A 17,294-nucleotide genomic window follows, 5' to 3' on the forward strand; every position below is an offset into this window, starting at 1 on the left:
GGGGACACACGAGAGGGACTGCCTCACCCAGGTGGCGGCGGGGGCGGGAGCTGGGGGGCGGAGGCCGCACAGTGGCGCCCGCCTCGGCCCGGCGGGCAGCTCGGGGGCCTGGCTCCTGCGTCCGCCTGTGGGGGCAGCATTTCAGCCCCACTGTCTGCCTCGTGGCGTCGGGGGTTGGGGGGCGCAGGCAGCAGTCTGGCCCCCTCCCTGGGCGCCCAGCCCCTGCTGGCAGCCTCCCCAGCTCCCAGAGTCCTGAGCCCAAGGGCACTCGGCGCACGCTTGGCTGCTGAGAGGGCAGACGGACGGACAGACAGACCAAGGGACGGTCTCGGAACGGCGGGTGGGAGTGTGTGCAGCCCAGTGGAGCCTCCCACTGTTTATCTTTTAAAAGAAGAAAACACACAAAAATGAAACAAAGCAAGAAGGAGCCCCTGTGTGCACCACGGGGTGGGGCCGGGCGCTGTGCTGGCCGTGGTGACAGAGGCCAGTGTCCTGAGAAACACGGCCCTTTGTGCTCTGTGGGGCCGGTCCGCAGCCACACAATGGCTTTCTCTGACGCCTCCTGGGGCTTCTGGCGAGGAAGGGGGTCCGCACGGCTCCTTGTCCAGGCTCTGGGCCCTCCACCCTGCCCTGCAGCACCAGACCCCGCTCCGGGGAAGCCCCGTGGAAAGCTGGGGTCTCGGCCCCCAGGGGTGGGTCTGCAGAGACACCTCCTCCGTCTCTGGCTCCCTGAGCTCTTTGGTGGGAGCTGGCGGGGGAGCCTTAGGGCCCCCCCCCCCCCCCGGGAAACTGATCAGTGAGACGGCACCCACGCCACCCCCGGCGTTTCCTGAAAGAGAGGGCAGCGTGTGGCTCCCACGCTGTCCGGGACGGACCCCTGCTGCACGGGTGTGGACCCAGGCGGACTCAGCCCGCGGCCCCCAGGCACACGTGGCGGTCGAGGGACACCCACCTCTTCCCTGTGATGCGCCGGACGCCAGGGCCCCACAGACCCCGCAGCTCGACCTCGGAGGCAGAGACCTGAGCGGCACACGCAGGATTCGAGCACACAGACGTGTCCACAGCGCCCCAGTCGGGGTCTCACCAGACCCGATGCCGTGGGTGGACCGGCTGAGACGGGGGCCCAAGGCGCCCACCGTCCGGCCCGTCGCACTGACCACTGCCCGCACCGCCCCCTCCCGTGGGCTCGGGGCCCCTTCGAGAGAGCGAGGCACAGGCTCTGGACCGTGTCCCCCCACCCCGGCACGGGCGTCCTTCGTCCACGGCACAGCCAGGCAGGCGCCCTGCTGCCTCCAGGGGGGACCGGGCTCCCCTCCTCGGCGGGACGCACGTGAGTCCATGCACCGGGCGGGCGTGGCCCGGTGGGGGCTCCCTCGGTCGCGGAGCTTCTCTGGAAGGACGCGCCGACTCCTCCGGGGGCTTTGCCTGGCCCAGCCGCCGTCCCCACTCCCCTGTAACCGTGGTGGTGGCCCGGGCCCCGCCGGCGCGGCGCGGTCTCTGCCGGGCGCAGATAAGGAGTCATTGACTGGGACAAGAGTGGCGTCCGTGATGCGTCTCGGCCCCTTCTCCCCGGTCTGCGCCCAGGGCGCCGACGGGAGCCGTTCTTCGGCCCCTGGACGCCGGGGAAGAAAGCCAGCTCTGTGTCCGGCCACGGCGGGCACTCCGTCCACATAATGGACAATGCATGGACAGTCCGCCCCGTTCCCGCAGGCCGCGCGGCCGGGCGGTGAACGCACAGCAGGGACGCTGCGTGGCGGCGCCCACGCAGCTGAAAGGGGGTCTTGTCCGGGGCCCTCTCGGCCGGGCCGGGCCGTCCCATTGACTGCGGCCCGAGCTGGGACACCCCGCTGGGAGTTCAGGCCCCGGGGAGACACAGGCTGGGGGAGGGGCCACTGGGGGGAGGAGGTGGCAGAGGATGAACGAAGGGGCGGAGGAGCCCGCCACGTGCAGAGGGCCTGGGGGGCGACGCAGGGATGCCCACCCAGGTCCTCGCACTCGCTGCTCAGCGTGCAGCCAGGGAAACCGAGGCCTGGAGAGGCCTGTCGCTGTCCGGAGTTGGGTGGGAGACCCGCCCGGGAGGAGGCAGGGTCGGCTTCCCCCTTCCCCGAAGACGGGGCCCCGGGCGGCAGTCTCCACCTGCAGCCCTGGCCTGTCCCATCAGAGCTGGACTCTGAGGGCCCAGGGCCGGAGCGAGCAGGGCTGGGCGGGGGCGGGGCCCCTTGGGGTGCAGCCCCCCCCCCCCCCCCGCGTCCCAGCAGCGTTTCCGTGCGTCCCCAGGTGCACGTGAACGGAGCCTGGGCGACCGGCATCAGCGAGGGCGGCAGCTTCGGGGAGCTGGCCCTGATCTACGGCACCCCCAGGGCGGCGACCGTGAGCGCCAGGACCGGCCTCAAGCTCTGGGGCCTGGACCGCGACAGCTACCGCCGCATCCTCATGGTGGGTGACGGGCAGGCGCTCCCCGCGGCCCCCGCCCGAGCCCCCCACGGGCCGCAGGGTGCGCTGGGGGGTCTGGGAGGCTTCCTAAAAGGCCGTGGACGTCTGGGGACGCCCCTTTCGTGGGGAGGGGGGTCTCAGGGGAGGTCGGGAGCCGGCCCTGGGGGCCTGGAGGAGGCGTGTCGCCGGGCTGCCCCGCTCGGGAGCCCCTCAGCCGGCGGGGGAGGGGAGGGGGGGCGGTGGGGGCCGGTGTCTGCCTGCGCCCCTCCTGGCCTGCCGTGACGCAGGAGGGGTTGGGGGGTCAGCAGCTGTTCAGGCACGGGAGGGGCTCCCCGGCACTGAGCGCCCCCCTGGGAGGCCCCGGGGAGGGCCGTGTGCCCGGGCGGTGCCGGAGGGAACATTCTCGCTCTGGCCTGTCTCGAACCTGCTCGGCCACCCTCGCCCTCCCCGCCACGTCCGCTGCCCCCCCCCCCCCGGGTGTCCTTCCACCACACCCCTCCCCCCGCACCAGGTGGGCGGTTCCGGAGGGGCACTCAGTCCGCCCTCACACGCACCTGGCCCCGGGGCCGCGGGAGCCATTGTTTCCCTCCGCCTTCCGGCCGGTGGCTGAGCCCTTCTGGGCTGTGGGATTTCTGTGGCTGGAACCTTATACTCAGGGAAGTTCCCACACCGCCGAGGCGGCTGGCGCTTCCTCTGTGTTAATTCGGGGTCCCTGCGGGCCGAGAATAGCCTCCGCCGCGCTGGGGGCCGCAGGGCCGCTCGCGCCGGCTGGAAAATGACAGGGTGCCCGCCACAGGGCGTGTCCCCGGGGCGCCGCGCCAGGCCCTCGTGGGGCGTCGACGCCGTGAGCGAGCGAGTGGGCCGCCCTGTGCCCTCTCAGCGTGGAGCTGGGCCGCGCCACCCGCGGGCGCAGGCCCCGGGGAGGGCGTCGTGGTGTCCGCAGGGGCAGGGCTGCGGCTGGCCTGTCAGCGCGGGCTCTGGGTCCCCAGAGAGTCCCCCCCTCTCTCCGCTGCTCCCAGAGGGCCAGCACTCCCCCACCGCCCCGTCCCCCTCTCTTGTAAGCTCCAGGCCCTGTGCTCACCTGAGTCTGACGTGGGACCCGGGCATCTGAGGTCGGAATCCTGTGGTGGAGACTGGGCCGGGCTGTCCAGATGCCCGCTGGCCTGGGACCTTCGGCACCTGAGCCACGGCCCCGAGTCCCCGCCCGCCGGCTCCCTGTCTGCAAAGTGGGGCCACAGGGCGGGGTTGACCCTTCTTGTCCCCTTTGCCCCAGGGCGATGCCCGGGGTCCACAGCAACGCCCCAGATGGAGCACTGTCGCTGTGAGGGGAGGCGCTGGGGCCCAGAGGCGTCGTCTGCCGACGACGCGGGTTTGCGGGTTGAGAGTTCTGGCCACGGGTGGTGGCGTCCCTCCCGGCAGGCCCCGTGCTGCACACTCCAGGCGGGGGCCGCGAGGCTCCCTGGGGCTCAGGTGGTGCGCCCAATGGGCCACACCTCGGCCTGGGCTGTGCAGACACTGGAGCCCCAGTCTCAGGACAGACGCTTCCCCAGGCGGCAGGGCTGGGCCGCACGGCAGGGCTTCGGGTGGGGCCGGGGCCAGGTCCTTCCACTGCCATCCCTGTGGCTCCAGCTGCCCGTGAGGCGAGGTCCCGGCGACCCAGGGGCGAGGCGGGGCCAGGCAGCCCTGTCTCAGCTCCTCCCACCCTCACAGCCTCTCTCATCGGCACCTGCCTGCTCTTCCCACCGGGCACTGCCCCGACTTGGGACCCTGAGGAGGCCACTGAAGAGCTGCCGGCCCCTGGGACTGAGGGTCAGATGTCCCGAGTTCTTGGCCAGTCCCCATCCCCTCAGACCCCCCGCGGGCCTCCTCCCCTGCTGTGACCCTGGGCAGACCGCACACCTGTGGTGCGTGAGGGGGTCACAGCACCAGCCTCACCTGGCAGAGCCCGGTCAGGGGGCGCCGGCAGACACCCTGCAAAGCCCCGGAGTCACACTGGCCTCCCGGACACCCGCACAGCCGGGCTCCCAGCCCAGCCCCCTGCTGCCTCCGCCCCAGGAGCCTGGCTGCAGGGGTGCCCCCCTCAGCCCACACAGCGGGTCTCCTTCCCGAGGGGCCCGGCTGCCCTCCACCGTCGTTCTGCAAAGGGAGATGGTGAGCCCCTCACAGGGAGCTCTTGGGTCTCGGCCCCAAGTGGACGGCCGGCGGTCCCCCGAGTGGGCGCCACTGCTGTGATCCCTGCGAATCGTAAATTATCTCTCAAAACAAATGCCCTCCCCGTGAGCGGCAGGGATCTGAGGAGGCCGGGCCAGGGGGCTGGGCCGAGCCTCCCTGTCCCGATCGCGTGAGGCTGGCAGGCAGGTTGGCGCCCACGAGGGGCGGTGGGCAGGCCGCACGCCGGGCCCTCCGCAGCGGTGGGGAGGCGTGTCTGCCCGTGTGGGGCTCTGCAGCGTGGGCCTCGAGTCTGGGCGGGGGCATCCTGTTTCAGCCCTGACCCCACCCCGTAGCAGCCCAGCAGGTGTGAGCAGGCCGTGACCCCTCTCCGACGCACCCCTGGAGAGGCCCGAGGGGCAGAGAGTGTCCGGTAGCAGCGGTGGCGGAGGGGGGGTGCTTCCTCCATCCACTTCTCCCAGGGACAGACCCGCCGGGCGCGGACACATGGCGAGCGCCTGTCCGCACAGCCCTCTGACTCCATCTCTCAGCGGGCAGGCTGCCCTGGGGCCGGCGTCCCCGCCTCTCCGTGGGAGCACACAAGGAGCCTTCCAGGCAGAGCCCGGAGGGAGGGAGGCGCCCGGGTCACAGACACAGAGAGCCTGGAGCCAGCCGCTCCCCTCCCGATGGGGAAGACGCTGAAGCTCAGACAGGCCGGGCCTGGCCTAGGGGCTCGGGCCACGGGCAGCCGGCGACTGGAGTGAGAGTGTGCCGGGTCTCTCGTGGTCTGCCTTCATCATCACCATCATCATCGTCGTCACCATTATCACCCTCATCACCCTCATCACCATCACCATCACCCTTATCACCACCCTCATCACCACCATCACCACCACCACCACCATCACCCTTATCACCATCATCCTCATCCTCATCCCCCCTTCATCACCAACACCAACAGCCTAGGACACGGTGGTCGAGGCCCCGTCCTCAGCAGCAGCCTCGGGGGGCCTGGGGTCCACTCTGAGGCTCAGGGACACAGGTGGCGCCCCCCCCTCACTGCCCGGGGGATGAGCCCCCTTCTCTCTCAGCTGGGTGGCCTGCACGTCCTCCGGGTGAGGCCCTGGGACGTGTGGCCGAGGGCAGGGGCAGCAGCGTCCTCGGGGCCTGTGACTTTGAGGGCTCGGCACTCCCTCCTGTGCGGACTCGGCTCCTGTGTCGAGGGGCACGTGGGGGGGGCATGGGGGGGGACTGGACACGCTCCGTGCCCCGCAGGTGACACGAGGGGAAGGTCAGCTGCAGCACCTCGAGGTGCAGGGCGCACCGCCGTGGAAAATCCCCGGTGCTGGGTGCTGACCTCCCTGCCACCCTCCGTGGCTGTCGCATTTTTGTCATAGCTGTCTGGGGGCTGGCGGCCCGTGCCCCATGCTGCCTGTCTGGCCCTTGTCCTTGAGCTCTTTCCGGGTGCCTCTCCCCGTGCACCCTCTCCTGCCCCGTGAGGTGTGTCTCTCCCCATCCAGCCAGCGGCCTGGGGCTGAGGGCCCGCTGGGGGCTGCGTCTGCTCCCTGCGGGGGGCTCTGCACCCCCTGCCGTTAGGGTTGGCTGCACGTGTCAGCGGTGGGCAGGTCATGAAGCCCCCCAGCGGAGTGGCCCATGACAATGGTAGAACTTTTGTTGAACACAGTTTCTCGGGCCACAGAGGGAGCGGTGCCCCAGGTGGCCCAGCGTGGGGACGGTCGGGGCTGCGTGGTCCTCGAGCCTGACGGGTGGGGGGCTGCTCATGCTGTGGCTCGCCCGCAGGGTGCCAGTGCTCGGCCTGAGGTGCCAGCTGCTCCACAGGCTTGCCTGGGGCGGAGCCGCCCGAGACTGGCCGAGGCCAAAGCCACCGAGTCCTTCCTAGCACAGCTCCGGGCGTCTCAGAGGGGCCCTCCTCACCATGCCCTTAGCGGGCTGGTTAGCCCCAGCCCCTGCAGAATGGGACTCCTGGGAGGGGGGTTGGGGGGCGGAGGCCAAGGCTGGCTGCCACACCGGGCGTGGGAAAACTCAAAACATGGTCTAAACCTCATTGCACCTGTCGGTTCCGGAACCCTGGCAGGTCAGTCTGGGGCGGGTTGGGGGGCGGTTCTGTGAGACCGGAGAACCAGCGTTGCTCACCTCGCACCTCTGCTCGCAAAGACCCAGACCGGCTGCGGAGGCTCCAGCCACCGTTTCTGAGTCCCAGCCAGCAGGAGGGAGTGTGTGTGTGGGGGGCCTCATGGAGCTGCTCAGATTGCCCATCACTGCGGTTGCTGTCTCCGTGGCCAGAACACGGCCAGCAGTCCCACGGGGCTGGCGGGGGGCCGCTCGGACGACCCCGTGGTGCTCTGTCTGGGGGACCAGGCGTGGGAACCGGCAGCAGCACCCTGGACTCCGGGCCCCGGGAGGGGGACGTGGTGCGCTCGGGGGTGTCCCTTGACGAGCTCAGCGTCCTGGGGGAACGGGACGCGCCTGCCTCACCGTCCCCTCTCTCCCGCAGGGCAGCACGCTGCGGAAGCGCAAGATGTACGAGGAGTTCCTCAGCAAGGTCTCCATCCTCGGTCAGTCTGGGCGCGCCGGCGCCGGCAGCTTCCGCAGCCACGGGGCAGGGCGGGGGGGGCACGCACGCTGCAGCCACACATGCACGCCCACACATGCGTGTGAACACCCAGATGCATGCGTGCACGGACACACACCGCTGTTTCTCGGCCCCGAGCCGACCTTGGTCTCGGCCGTGTTTGCTTGTCCGCCTGGCCCTGTGCCGCCGGTGCCCTCGTCTGAGCGGAAGCTGGGGCTTCCCCGGAACAGTGCCGGAGGTGGGGCGGGGCTCCGTCCCCCGCCGGTCTGCTGCCCCCCCAGGTCTGGCTGCTCCCGGTGCCGCCCCACTAGGATGCTTTCCCATCCTGGGGTCCGATGAACACGTCGGTGACGTTCCCGCTGATTTGGGGGTGTCGGGGCCTGTCGGGGGACAGCCCGTCCAGTGGGGCGTTGGCGAGGGCGGCTGTGGGCCGCCCTTGGGGCTGAGAGCGTGTTCATGGGATGAACTGAAGTGAGTGAGCGTGGGCGGCAGTAGCGTCTGTAGTGGACAGGGCAGCTCTGGCCCGCGGGAGGGACCCACGGGGCAGGGGAGTGACAGCCCAGCTGGCGGCTCCGGGAACCCTGGGGGGAGCACCCCGGCGGCACCCCTGCGGTGCCCCGGCCCCAGCAACCCAGGGCTGGGCTGTGCGTGAGGCATGTCCCCTGTCTGGGAACACAGCGCGGCGAGGAGCAAGGAACAGCCGGGAACCCCTGGGGCGGGGTGGGGCGCGCCGGGCGGACGCTCGGCTCAGGCAGGCACCTGTCCAGTCCGGGACCACGAGCAGCGAGCCGGTCCGGGCACAGGGCTGGTCCTCCGCGCAGCAGCGGCCGCGCCCCACCCCGCCCCCACGTCCTGCTTGGACGAGAGCCCAGCCAGGAAGAGGGCGCATGCAGGGAAACAGAACCCAGACCACCGCGGGGGGCGTGTTGAGCCGCGGGTCAGCAGCCCGGGGCAGAGGCCGAAGAGAGCGGCAGGGCGCAGGGCGCAGGGCGCGGATCCAGGGCCCGAAACCTCGGCACTGAGTTCCGGGCCGCAGGGGCGGGGCCGACTCCTCCGCGCTGCGGGTTCTCGACCTTCCTTCCGAGAGGGCGTCACGTGGGCGCGAGGCACCCTCGGGAGCGCTCACGGCAGCGGGTTTCTAGTAACAGCCAAGCGCACGCGGCCGCCGCGGCCGCCTGCAAAGGTGCAGACCCGCTGCGCGCTCGTGTCCGCGAGGCGCTCGGCCAGCCCGGGCTCCCAGGCCCGCCCCGGAGCCGGTGGGCAGCCGGGCCTTTGCAGCGGGCGGCGCCGACGGGAGGTCCGAGCAGAGAAGCCCCTGCTCGCAGCCCCGCTCGAAAGGAAAGGCTCCGCCTCGTGTTTCTAGCTGCCGACCTGCATGAGGAGCATCTGGTAGGCACTGGCCAGGGGAGCTGCTCTCGCCAGGAGGCAGTTAATACGGAAAGCTAATGAGGCCATCGTGTGTTCTTTGGAAAGAAGCACGTTGGTTCTTTCCCTGCTGAGGGTGACGGACGGGTGTCGGTGGGGAGGGAAGCTGTGAGAAGCGGTGGGAAGACGGCGGGTTTGCGCGGGTTCAAGTTGAACTTGGCTTTGGAGTCACGTGCTCTGACCTCAAATGAGGGAAGCCCACTGGGCCTGGAGCTGCCGCAGGTGCCCCCCCCCGCCCCCCCAGCCCCTGGAGTGGGGAGGAGTGGTGTTTCTCCCGAGTGGGCAGCCGCTGCGGCCCCTCTGAGTGACTCCAAGCCTTTGCAGCCCCGAGGCCCCCTGTGATTCCACCGTCACAAAGCACAGGTGGCGCCGGTCACCTGAGCGTGAGAGAAGTGACCTTCACATTCGGACCGGGACCAGGGACCGGGGACGGGGAGGGCAGCCCCGCGCTGAAGCCGCGGGCGCCCGTGTGTGGTGTGCGCCCTGGGCCCCCCCAGCCCAGAAACACGCTCCCTCTCCCGCGAGTCCTCCTGTCTGGTTAATCCCGCCTCAGCCGCAGCTGCGGGCTGGGGGAGTCCCCGAGATGACGCCAGGGTGACGTGCCCCTGTCCCCCTGCACCCCCCCCCCCAGAGTCCCTGGAGAAGTGGGAGCGCCTGACGGTGGCCGACGCCCTGGAGCCGGCCCAGTTTGAGGACGGAGAGAAGATCGTGGTTCAGGGGGAGCCCGGCGATGACTTCTTCATCATCACGGAGGTGAGTGCGGCGGGGGCGCGCCAGGGGCCTGGGGCGTGACTCTGGTGGGCCGTCTGCCGCCCCCCAGCCCGCACCCCGTCCTCCTCAGCCAGCTGGGGCACGCCCGGGCCCCGCACCAGTGGTCTTCCAGGCGAGAGCCGAGGGGCCTCCTCCGAAGACAGGGTGTCCCCCCCCCCGCCCCGTGGCCCCAAGCCGGACTCGGGGGGCGGGGCTCTGGCCGCGGTCCCGTCCCTCGTCAGAATCTGGGTGTGCAGCGGCCCCCGGGGATCGTGCTGTGTCGTTTCTCACAACTGCGTGTCGTCTGTGACTGTCTCGGGTTAAAAGTTTAATTTTAGAAAACGGTGCCAGGTTTCCTCGCTGGAGACGCCTGACTCACTTTTCCCATCCGTGAGCCCCCGCCCAGGGCCGGCGACAGGTGGCTCTGGGGCTGTTGTCCGAGGTGGCCTCACTGCGCCCGTCACTGATGGGGGCGAGCAGCTGCGGCGGCCAGTGCGCCCCCTCCACCCCGGGGCTGCGTCCCAGCCGGGCGCCCGGGGAGACCCCGCGGAGCAGGAGCGCGGAGCAGCGAGCGGGGCAGACGGCGCTGGGGGCCGCCCTCCGGGCTGCGCAGTGTCCGCAGCGCGGGGCTCTGTCCGTGGGGGCGGGAAGAGCCGCGAGTCAGATGCTCAGTGAGGCACGTCTGCCAGCGTCCGCAGCCGCGGGCTGTGACGGGGTGGGGGGGGGGCTCCTCGGGGTGGGCGCTGCTGCTCAGCCCCGGGGGGCGTGGTGTGTGCCTGCCTGCTCGCTCGAGTTTTCGATTTTGTGCGGATAAGTTTCCAATATCTAAAGACCAGGATATTTCCCATGAAAATCTGATTTCTTACTTCTCTTTAAAAATGCGGTGCCTGGCCACTTGGACTGCGTCCCCGCCTGGCCGCACCTGGAGGGGCCTGAGAGGCGGCCCTGGGGCCCGGCACCGGTGACTGGGAGCCCAGGGGTGGGCCTCGGGCTCCACACTGGCCGTTGCCCACCATCTCCTGGGGATGCGGCCCCAGCGGCGTCCAAGGCCGTGGTAGAGACATCAGAAATGCGTGTGGAGGGCATGGACGGATCGCCGGGCGCCGGGGCGGCCCCACCGGGATCACAGCCCGGAGCCGAGGCCCAGTGGCTGCGTCCCCATGGGCACCTCTGCCGGCTCTCACCCCGTTTGCTCGGTTTCTCCGGAGAGTCCCGGAACGGGCAGGCCGGCATGCAGCCGCACCGGCTGCGGAGCCCGTTTCCCACCGGGGCGCCCATGGGCAGGGGGTGGGGTGGGGGCCTCCGTGAGGAGCACGGCGTCGGGGTGCAGGCTGGGGCACCCCCCGACTGGTAGGTCTGGTGCCACTGTCCTCTCTTCCTCAAAGCGGCGAGTGGAGGGTTCACACCGGCCCCTCGGACACCCCGGCATCCGTCACCTGCGAGGCTTGACCTGCAGCCGCCCGTGGGTGGGAGGTAGCCTGGGCCGTCTGAGCACCCCTTCCAGTGACCGGAGGCCTGGCAGTGCCCAGAGGCCCCGGCAGTGGGGCCTGCAGGGGTGGCTGGCTGCACCGGGTGGGAGGCCTCGGCCGGCCTCCCCCAGGAGAGAGGCCGCTGGGTCCTGGCGGAAAGGGGGCAGAAGGTGCCGGCCCCGGGAGGCAGGCAGGCAGACCGCCCGGCTGCCCCAGGCGCTGCCAGAGTGGCGGCTGGGCTGTGCTCCACAGGGGACCTCCGGAGGAGGGCGTGGTGTCCGGGGGCTGGGCCCCGGCCGCCGAGCAGGCCCCCCTGCGGTGTTCTCCCCGTTGCTGGCCTGTGGGAACCTCCGAGAGGCCTGGGGGCAGCTGGGCCCCACCCGCCGGTTCCCGTGAAATCCCGGGAGTGACATTCCGCTGCTCTCACACCAGCTGTGCCCGGGAGGCGTTGCCATGGGAACGCTGGGTCGGATGTGCCCTTGCAGCACGTGGACGCCGTGCGTGTCCGCCGCCGCCTCCTCGGACGAGGGGAAGCTGCCCCCCTCGTCTGGAGGGGCCGAGCCGAGAATCCACCCTCCTCATGCACGGAGCGTTTGGGCCGGAGCCCCCGGCCCCCTTTGCACCGGCTGCACCCCCACTGTGCAGCCGCCAGGGCCAGCACCGCTGGGCGGGGCGAGGGCGGCCAGTGGGCGGTTTGTGTGCAGGGGAGGGAAGGCGTCCAGCCTGCTGGCAGGGGCTCCCCGGGTCCCGCGTGCAGAGGGGCCTGGCCGGAGCGGAGAGCGGGGGCCCAGGAGGAGATGGGGACCCTCAGGGAGGGTGTGGGCCGGCGTCCGGGGGAGGGGGGGCGGCCAGGTGCGGTGTGGGGGGGAGCGCCGGCTGTGGGGGCGCAGACCCAGGCCGGGGGCTGGCTGCACCCCGTGCCTTGCACTTCGGGACCAGCGGTGGACACGCGCCCCCTGACGTCCGCCGGTCCGTGTCCCCACGGGCCCAGGCCTGGGCTCGGAGCCCTTCCCCGGCTGTCGGAGGCGCGTCTCCCTGGCCGCGGTCAGCGCCCACGGCCCCGTCTCGGTCCAGCCTCTCCGCAGGGAAAGGGAACCTCTCTGTCCCGGCCGAGCTGGGAGAAGGAAGGGCTTTTCCAGACAGCCTGTGCCGGGCAGGTGGCCCGCGGGGCAGGCGTCGGCCGGCTCGGGGGCCTGGGTCCCTCATGAGGGGACAGCTCAGGGTCTCACCGGGTTCTTTTCTTTTTTTAGGACTATTTTTAGGGCAGTTTTGTGTCCCTGCAAAATCGAGGGGCACAAGCAGAGGTTCCCTTGGTTAGCACCCCCAGGAGGGGTGTGTGTGACCCCGTCACCGGCGTCCCCCTGAGTCCACTGTGCACATGAGGGTCCGCGGGCGCCGGACCTGCTGTGGGTTTGGGCAGGTGCACAACCACACGTGTCCGCCCTGCGACGTGTCCCCGCACCTGCCCGCTCCCCGACCTGCCCGCCCCTGAGCAGGGCAGCGCACCCCCACCTCTGACTTTTTAATGAGTGTAAAAGCGTAAAGGGTCAGTGTGTTCCCCCAAGTGTGAAGGCACTGTCTTCCTCACGCCCCTCCCTCCGTCTTCCCTGCCTGCCGGAGGACCCGGGGCGGGGCCCACCGACACCCCCTCTGGTCATCTCCTGCTGGAGTCATCACTGGGGCGGGGCGGGTGGCCCCGAGGGACAGGCATGGGGTGTGTTCTCGGGGGGCTGCCACCCCGCTGGTCCCCGGGCTTCTCGGGAGGGGGCCTGTGTGTGCAGCGGCCGGAGGCTGGCACCGCAGACCGGAGGTCTGGCCGGGAACCCGGTTAGCAGGTGCACAGCTCTGGGTGAGTCTGCTGGTGGGGACCCTCATAGCCCCGGCACCTGCCACCTCTCCTGAGTCTGACCGGAGCCTGGGAAGTCAGCCTTGGTGGGGAAACCGAGGCCAGAAGCAGCGACAGGAGCCAGGCCGCCCAGCTGACCGGGACTGAGGCTCCCTCTCGGCCCTGGACGCCCCCCAGCCTTGTCCCGCTGAGTCCAGAAACGCCCACGGTGACCGCCGGCTTTAGGCAGACGGGGCAGGAGCTGGTGCGTTGCTGTCTGCGGGTGCCTCTCGCCTGTGGCCCAGCCGCCACGGGTGGGGCGGTGCTTCGGCCTCTCTCGCAGACGCACCCCGAGCAGAAGCAGGGGACCCCCAGGGAGCCGAATGCCCTGCGTGGCCTCGGGCCTCTGTCCCAGGGCCCCAGCTGGAGTGGCTGCACCCGCGGCCCCCCGGACCCCCTTGGGTCTGAGGGACATGCCGGCCACTGCCCCAACCACGCTCCCCGTGTCACCAGGGGGAGCACTGACCCTGCTCCCTGGGTGTCCCTGCCGCGTCCCCCGGGGGCACCGCCGGCCCCCGAGCCCCAGACGCCCCGGGTGTGCAGCGGGGACCCCCACCAGCGGGCGCCACCTGTTCCTGCCGCTGGGCTGGCGCCAGACCCTCACGGCCTGGGTTGTTTTCCCACGGAAGCCGCCGGCTTGTCCCCGCGCCAAGGCCCTGGCCTCACGGCTCAGCCATTAAACGCTGGCACGAAAGCGACCTCGGCCACTCACCGGGCAAGTGTGTTTTCACAGTTGTTTTGACGACGGCGTGCGGCCCGGAGTGTGTGACGGACGTGCACAGCGGAGGTGGGCGGGGCTCCCGCCGCCCCCCAGAGTAGGCCCACGGGGCCCCGGGCGGGTGGGCAGCGGGGGGCGGGGCACGGACCCGCAGGGACGGTGCCGTCGGGGGGCTGCCGAGGCGTCTCCCCTGGGGAGGATGCAGCTCTGGTTGCCACGCTTGCTGCCTGAGGAACGTGGGCGCGGGGCTCCTCGCGTCGGGGGGCCCCAGGGCTGCCCGGGGCCCACAGGCACGGGCCGTGTGGTCTGCATGTGCGTGTGAATGCTGCACGTGTGGGTGTGAATGCACGTGGCCCGCACACGTGTGCACGTGCTCCTAGGATCGGTTCCTGCTTAAACACAGACGCCAGCACAGGACGTGCCCCCGCAGCACGCAGGACCCCGCCATGACATCCGTGTGTCCCGAGCCCACGCTGGCCGGAGGGGCGTCCCGTGTTCCCTGTGTAGGTCACGGAAGTGACGCCGCTTCCCTCTGTGGCTGTGACGCTGTCCTGTTAACATGCGTTTGCCTCGACCGGCGCCCCTCCCCCGTGGCCCCCCGTGGCCTCCCGTGAGCGGGAGGGGAGTGTGTGCGCCCGTGTGTCCGTGTCCCTCCGCCCAGGCCCGGTCAGCATGCGGACAGCAGCCCCGGCCCTCGCTCTGGTGCTCGCTTCCGCCCGGGCTGGGGTGGACGGTGCGGCCCACGGACGCTGGTTCTGGGGCCCCGTCTGCCAGGGGTCCCGGGAGGCCCCTCCGAGGCCCTGAGCCCAGGGCCCCAGCCGTGCGGGCTGGAGGGCCCAAGGGAGGGACTGGGCAGCCCCTGAATCCCTGCTCCCGTGGCTGTGTCCACCCACCACAGCCTGAATGTTCATCGTCCCTGTCGGAGCCTTGCCGTCCCAGCATGTCAACTTCGTCTCTGATTTTGCAGAGAAATGTTTAAAAATCAAAAAGTGGACAGGAAAACAGGTCGCGGGCCCCCTGCCCCCCAGAGCAGGGCGGGAGGCTCTCCCTCCTGCGCCCTCCGGTCTGGGACCTGGTCTATTTTTAGAGCTGGGTTAGAGCTTCCCGTGCCGGAGAGGTCTGGGGGGTAGGAGCTGCAGGGCTGGTGAGCGCTTTCTCAGCCCCCGGATTCCCCCGAGGGCGTCTGGGGACCTCGGCTGGGGCGGCCGAGCTGGCCACGCCCGTCGCCGGGCTGTGGGAACGCCGCGGGAGCCCCGCCCCCTGGTCCGTGTGCCTGCTCTCCCCTTCCTCCTCGCCGTGGGCTCGGTGTCTGGGGCTGAGGTTCAGGGGTGCAGCGGTCACTGGATGGGGTGCCGTGCGGGGCGGTTCGTTCATTGGCGGGACACCCCGTGCAGCGGTGACAAAGAGCCCCCTGGACGAGGCGCCGGACGCACATGGAGTGTCTTATGGGCCCGCGGGTGGGGGCCCCGCCCCACGTGGCTCCTCCATGGGGGGCTCTGTCACCGGACACCCCAGGGCAGGTGGGTGGGTGGCCGGCCTTCGCCTTTGCCCACCTCGGGCTGGCATTCCCGCCATGTGGGGCACCAGTGACGCCTGGGCCCGCCCGGCCCTCTGAGGCGAGCGTGGTCCAGGGTGGGACGGACGCCGGCCCAAGGTGGGTGGAAAGGCCGGTGTCCCTGCGTCGGGCACAGAAGGCGCAGGGCCCAAGGGCCACCACATGCCTGCCTGTCACCGCGTTTCATCCACGGGGGCCCAGCGGCTCCAGGTGCCCTGACTGCCCGGCGCCTGTGCAGGTGCCAGACCCTGGTGGAGGCGGCTGGGAGACTGTCCTGGCGGTGGGACTGGGGCCCCGTTCCTCTCTGGGGCTCCTCGACTCGGTGGCCGTGTCCGCCCCGTGTGCTCGGCGGTTTACCCGTCCCGCTCCGTCCCCCGGCCAGCGTCATAACACTCACCGGTGCCGGGAGCAGAGCCGGCCGAGGGCGTCCAGGCACAGCGGCACCACGGGGTCCCTGCCCTGCCGCCCCCCAGACAGCAGTGCAGCCGGTGTAACACATTAACCAGGAGAGGCCACCGGTGTCGGGGAGGCTGGTGGGCTGAGCTGGGAGCTCAGAGCCTGCCTGGGCGCGGAGTCACGCTCGCTGCCGCGGCACGGGGGCAGGCGTGCGGGACGTGCCTCGGCCCTCGGGGTCCTCTGCCGTGACGGGGACGGGGCGCCCGGGGGGGGGGGGCAGGATGAGGGGCCCGTGACCGGCCGGGCGGCTCGAGTTAAACCAGGGAGGTGGGTGGGGGGCAGGGGCCGCTCTGGCGAGACACCGTGCGCACTGGGCCGTGCAAGAGGCCCGCCCTCCGTCTCCACTGCGGCCTGGTTACTGGGCGCAGGCGGTGTCGGGCTCTGTCCCGGTGGTTACACGGCAGACCAGGAGCCCGGGCTCAGACCCCACCCGCCGCCCCAGTGTCCCCACCTGGGACTGTCCCTCCCCAGGCTGCCGCAACCCCCCGCCCCCACTCTTGCGGGCAGAGGCGTCGGGGCCACACTCGGGGGGCCCGTCTGGTCCCCAGAGCCTCCTGTTAATCATTGAGCCTGGAGAGGTCACAGCCGCCGCCCTGCTGGGGTCGGGGAGGGGCCGCGTGGCGGTGCGAGTTCGTGACCCCGAGACCGCGTGCCCGGCACACTGCGCTCCCTGTCCTCGGGAGCCGGCGGAGGTCGGCTGGGAGCGGCCCCCAGACCTGCCCGCCCGCCCATGGTCCCGGGAGGGAGGACAGGTCTCTGGGGGTGCCCCGGCTCAGACCCCACGCCCTCTGTGCACGAGGAAGAAACGGAATCAGCCGTGGGGGGCTGCTCGGAGGGGGGCTGGCGGGAGGGGGAGCCCGCCCCGCGTGACCCTCCCGTGTCCCCTTCCGCCCCAGGGCACGGCCTCGGTCCTCCAGCGCAGGTCCCCGCACGAGGAGTACATGGAGGTGGGGCGCCTGGGGCCCTCCGACTACTTCGGTGAGTGGGGCCCTCCCGCGTGCAGCGGGGCCGGGAGGACGCGCAGGTGGAGGCGGTGGGGGGGGCGGGGCCCGGGGAGGCGGCCTCACCTGGCGCCGTCCCTGGGCGGGGGGGTTGCCCCCAGGGCCCAGGACCCGCCCTGGCTCCACGCTGAGGGTCAGGTGGCGGGGAGTGGGGGTCTGTGCCCAAGGCCCTGAGCTCCCTGCCGGCACGGAGCCTGTCTTGGTGGGTTGGAGCCGAAAGTAGCCGATCGCCCTGGGGATGCGCTTGCTCTCCCCAAACCTGACAGCCCTGCCCCCAGGCCGGGCGCCTGACAGCACCCCCCCTGCCCCCAGGGGAGATCGCGCTGCTCCTGAACAGGCCGCGGGCGGCCACCGTGGTGGCCCGGGGCCCCCTCAAGTGCGTGAGGCTGGACCGGCCCCGCTTCGAGCGCGTGCTGGGGCCCTGCTCCGAGATCCTGCAGCGGAACATCCAGCGCTACAACAGCTTCATCTCCCTGACCGTCTGAGCCCTGCCGCCCGCCTGCTGCCCGCCGCCCGCTCCCGTGTGCCGGCTCCTCTGTCCCGGCAGCCTGGGGACTGCTCCCCCCCACCCCCGAACTCGCACGTGGAGTGAAACAGTCACCGCGCACGTTAAAAACGAGGGCAGCCAGACGCACCCCAGGCCGAGGCAGTGCCAGCTGCCCCTCCACATGCGCCTCCCGTCTCCCGTGCTCTGTGGGCTCCTCTTGCGGTCCCCCCTCCCTCCCTCGTCGTCTGGGGGACGCAGAAGCGTGCTCGCGCCCTGTGGCCGAGGGGCCGGGCTGCAGCCGTCCAGGTGGCCCCACGGGGGCGGGGGGGGGGAGTCCTGCTGGAGCCGAGGGGCTGGGGCCACGGCCTCTCTGG

At 71.3% G+C, this 17,294-nt stretch overlaps 1 protein-coding gene across 3 annotated transcripts in view; it reads left to right on the top strand.

Moving 5' to 3' along the window:
- Positions 1 to 16,978, top strand: part of PRKAR1B (protein kinase cAMP-dependent type I regulatory subunit beta) — a 42,573-nt gene extending 25,595 nt beyond the window's left edge. For 2 of the 3 annotated variants that reach the window (XM_036013972.1, XM_028528138.2), the window contains exons 7-11: positions 2,278 to 2,436; positions 7,097 to 7,157; positions 9,231 to 9,352; positions 16,329 to 16,410; positions 16,746 to 16,970. In XM_036013972.1, coding sequence (XP_035869865.1) covers positions 2,278 to 2,436; positions 7,097 to 7,157; positions 9,231 to 9,352; positions 16,329 to 16,410; positions 16,746 to 16,918 — 597 coding nt within the window. In that variant the 3' untranslated portion in view covers positions 16,919 to 16,970. Of the gene's footprint in view, positions 1 to 2,277; positions 2,437 to 7,096; positions 7,158 to 9,230; positions 9,353 to 16,328; positions 16,411 to 16,745 lie in introns of all 3 variants that reach the window. The other variant, XM_036013971.1, reaches the window with a different exon arrangement.
- Positions 16,979 to 17,294: the final 316 nt, after the last annotated feature.

The sequence above is a fragment of the Phyllostomus discolor genome, chromosome 13, assembly GCF_004126475.2.
Source record: "Phyllostomus discolor isolate MPI-MPIP mPhyDis1 chromosome 13, mPhyDis1.pri.v3, whole genome shotgun sequence".
Lineage (NCBI taxonomy): Eukaryota > Metazoa > Chordata > Mammalia > Chiroptera > Phyllostomidae > Phyllostomus > Phyllostomus discolor.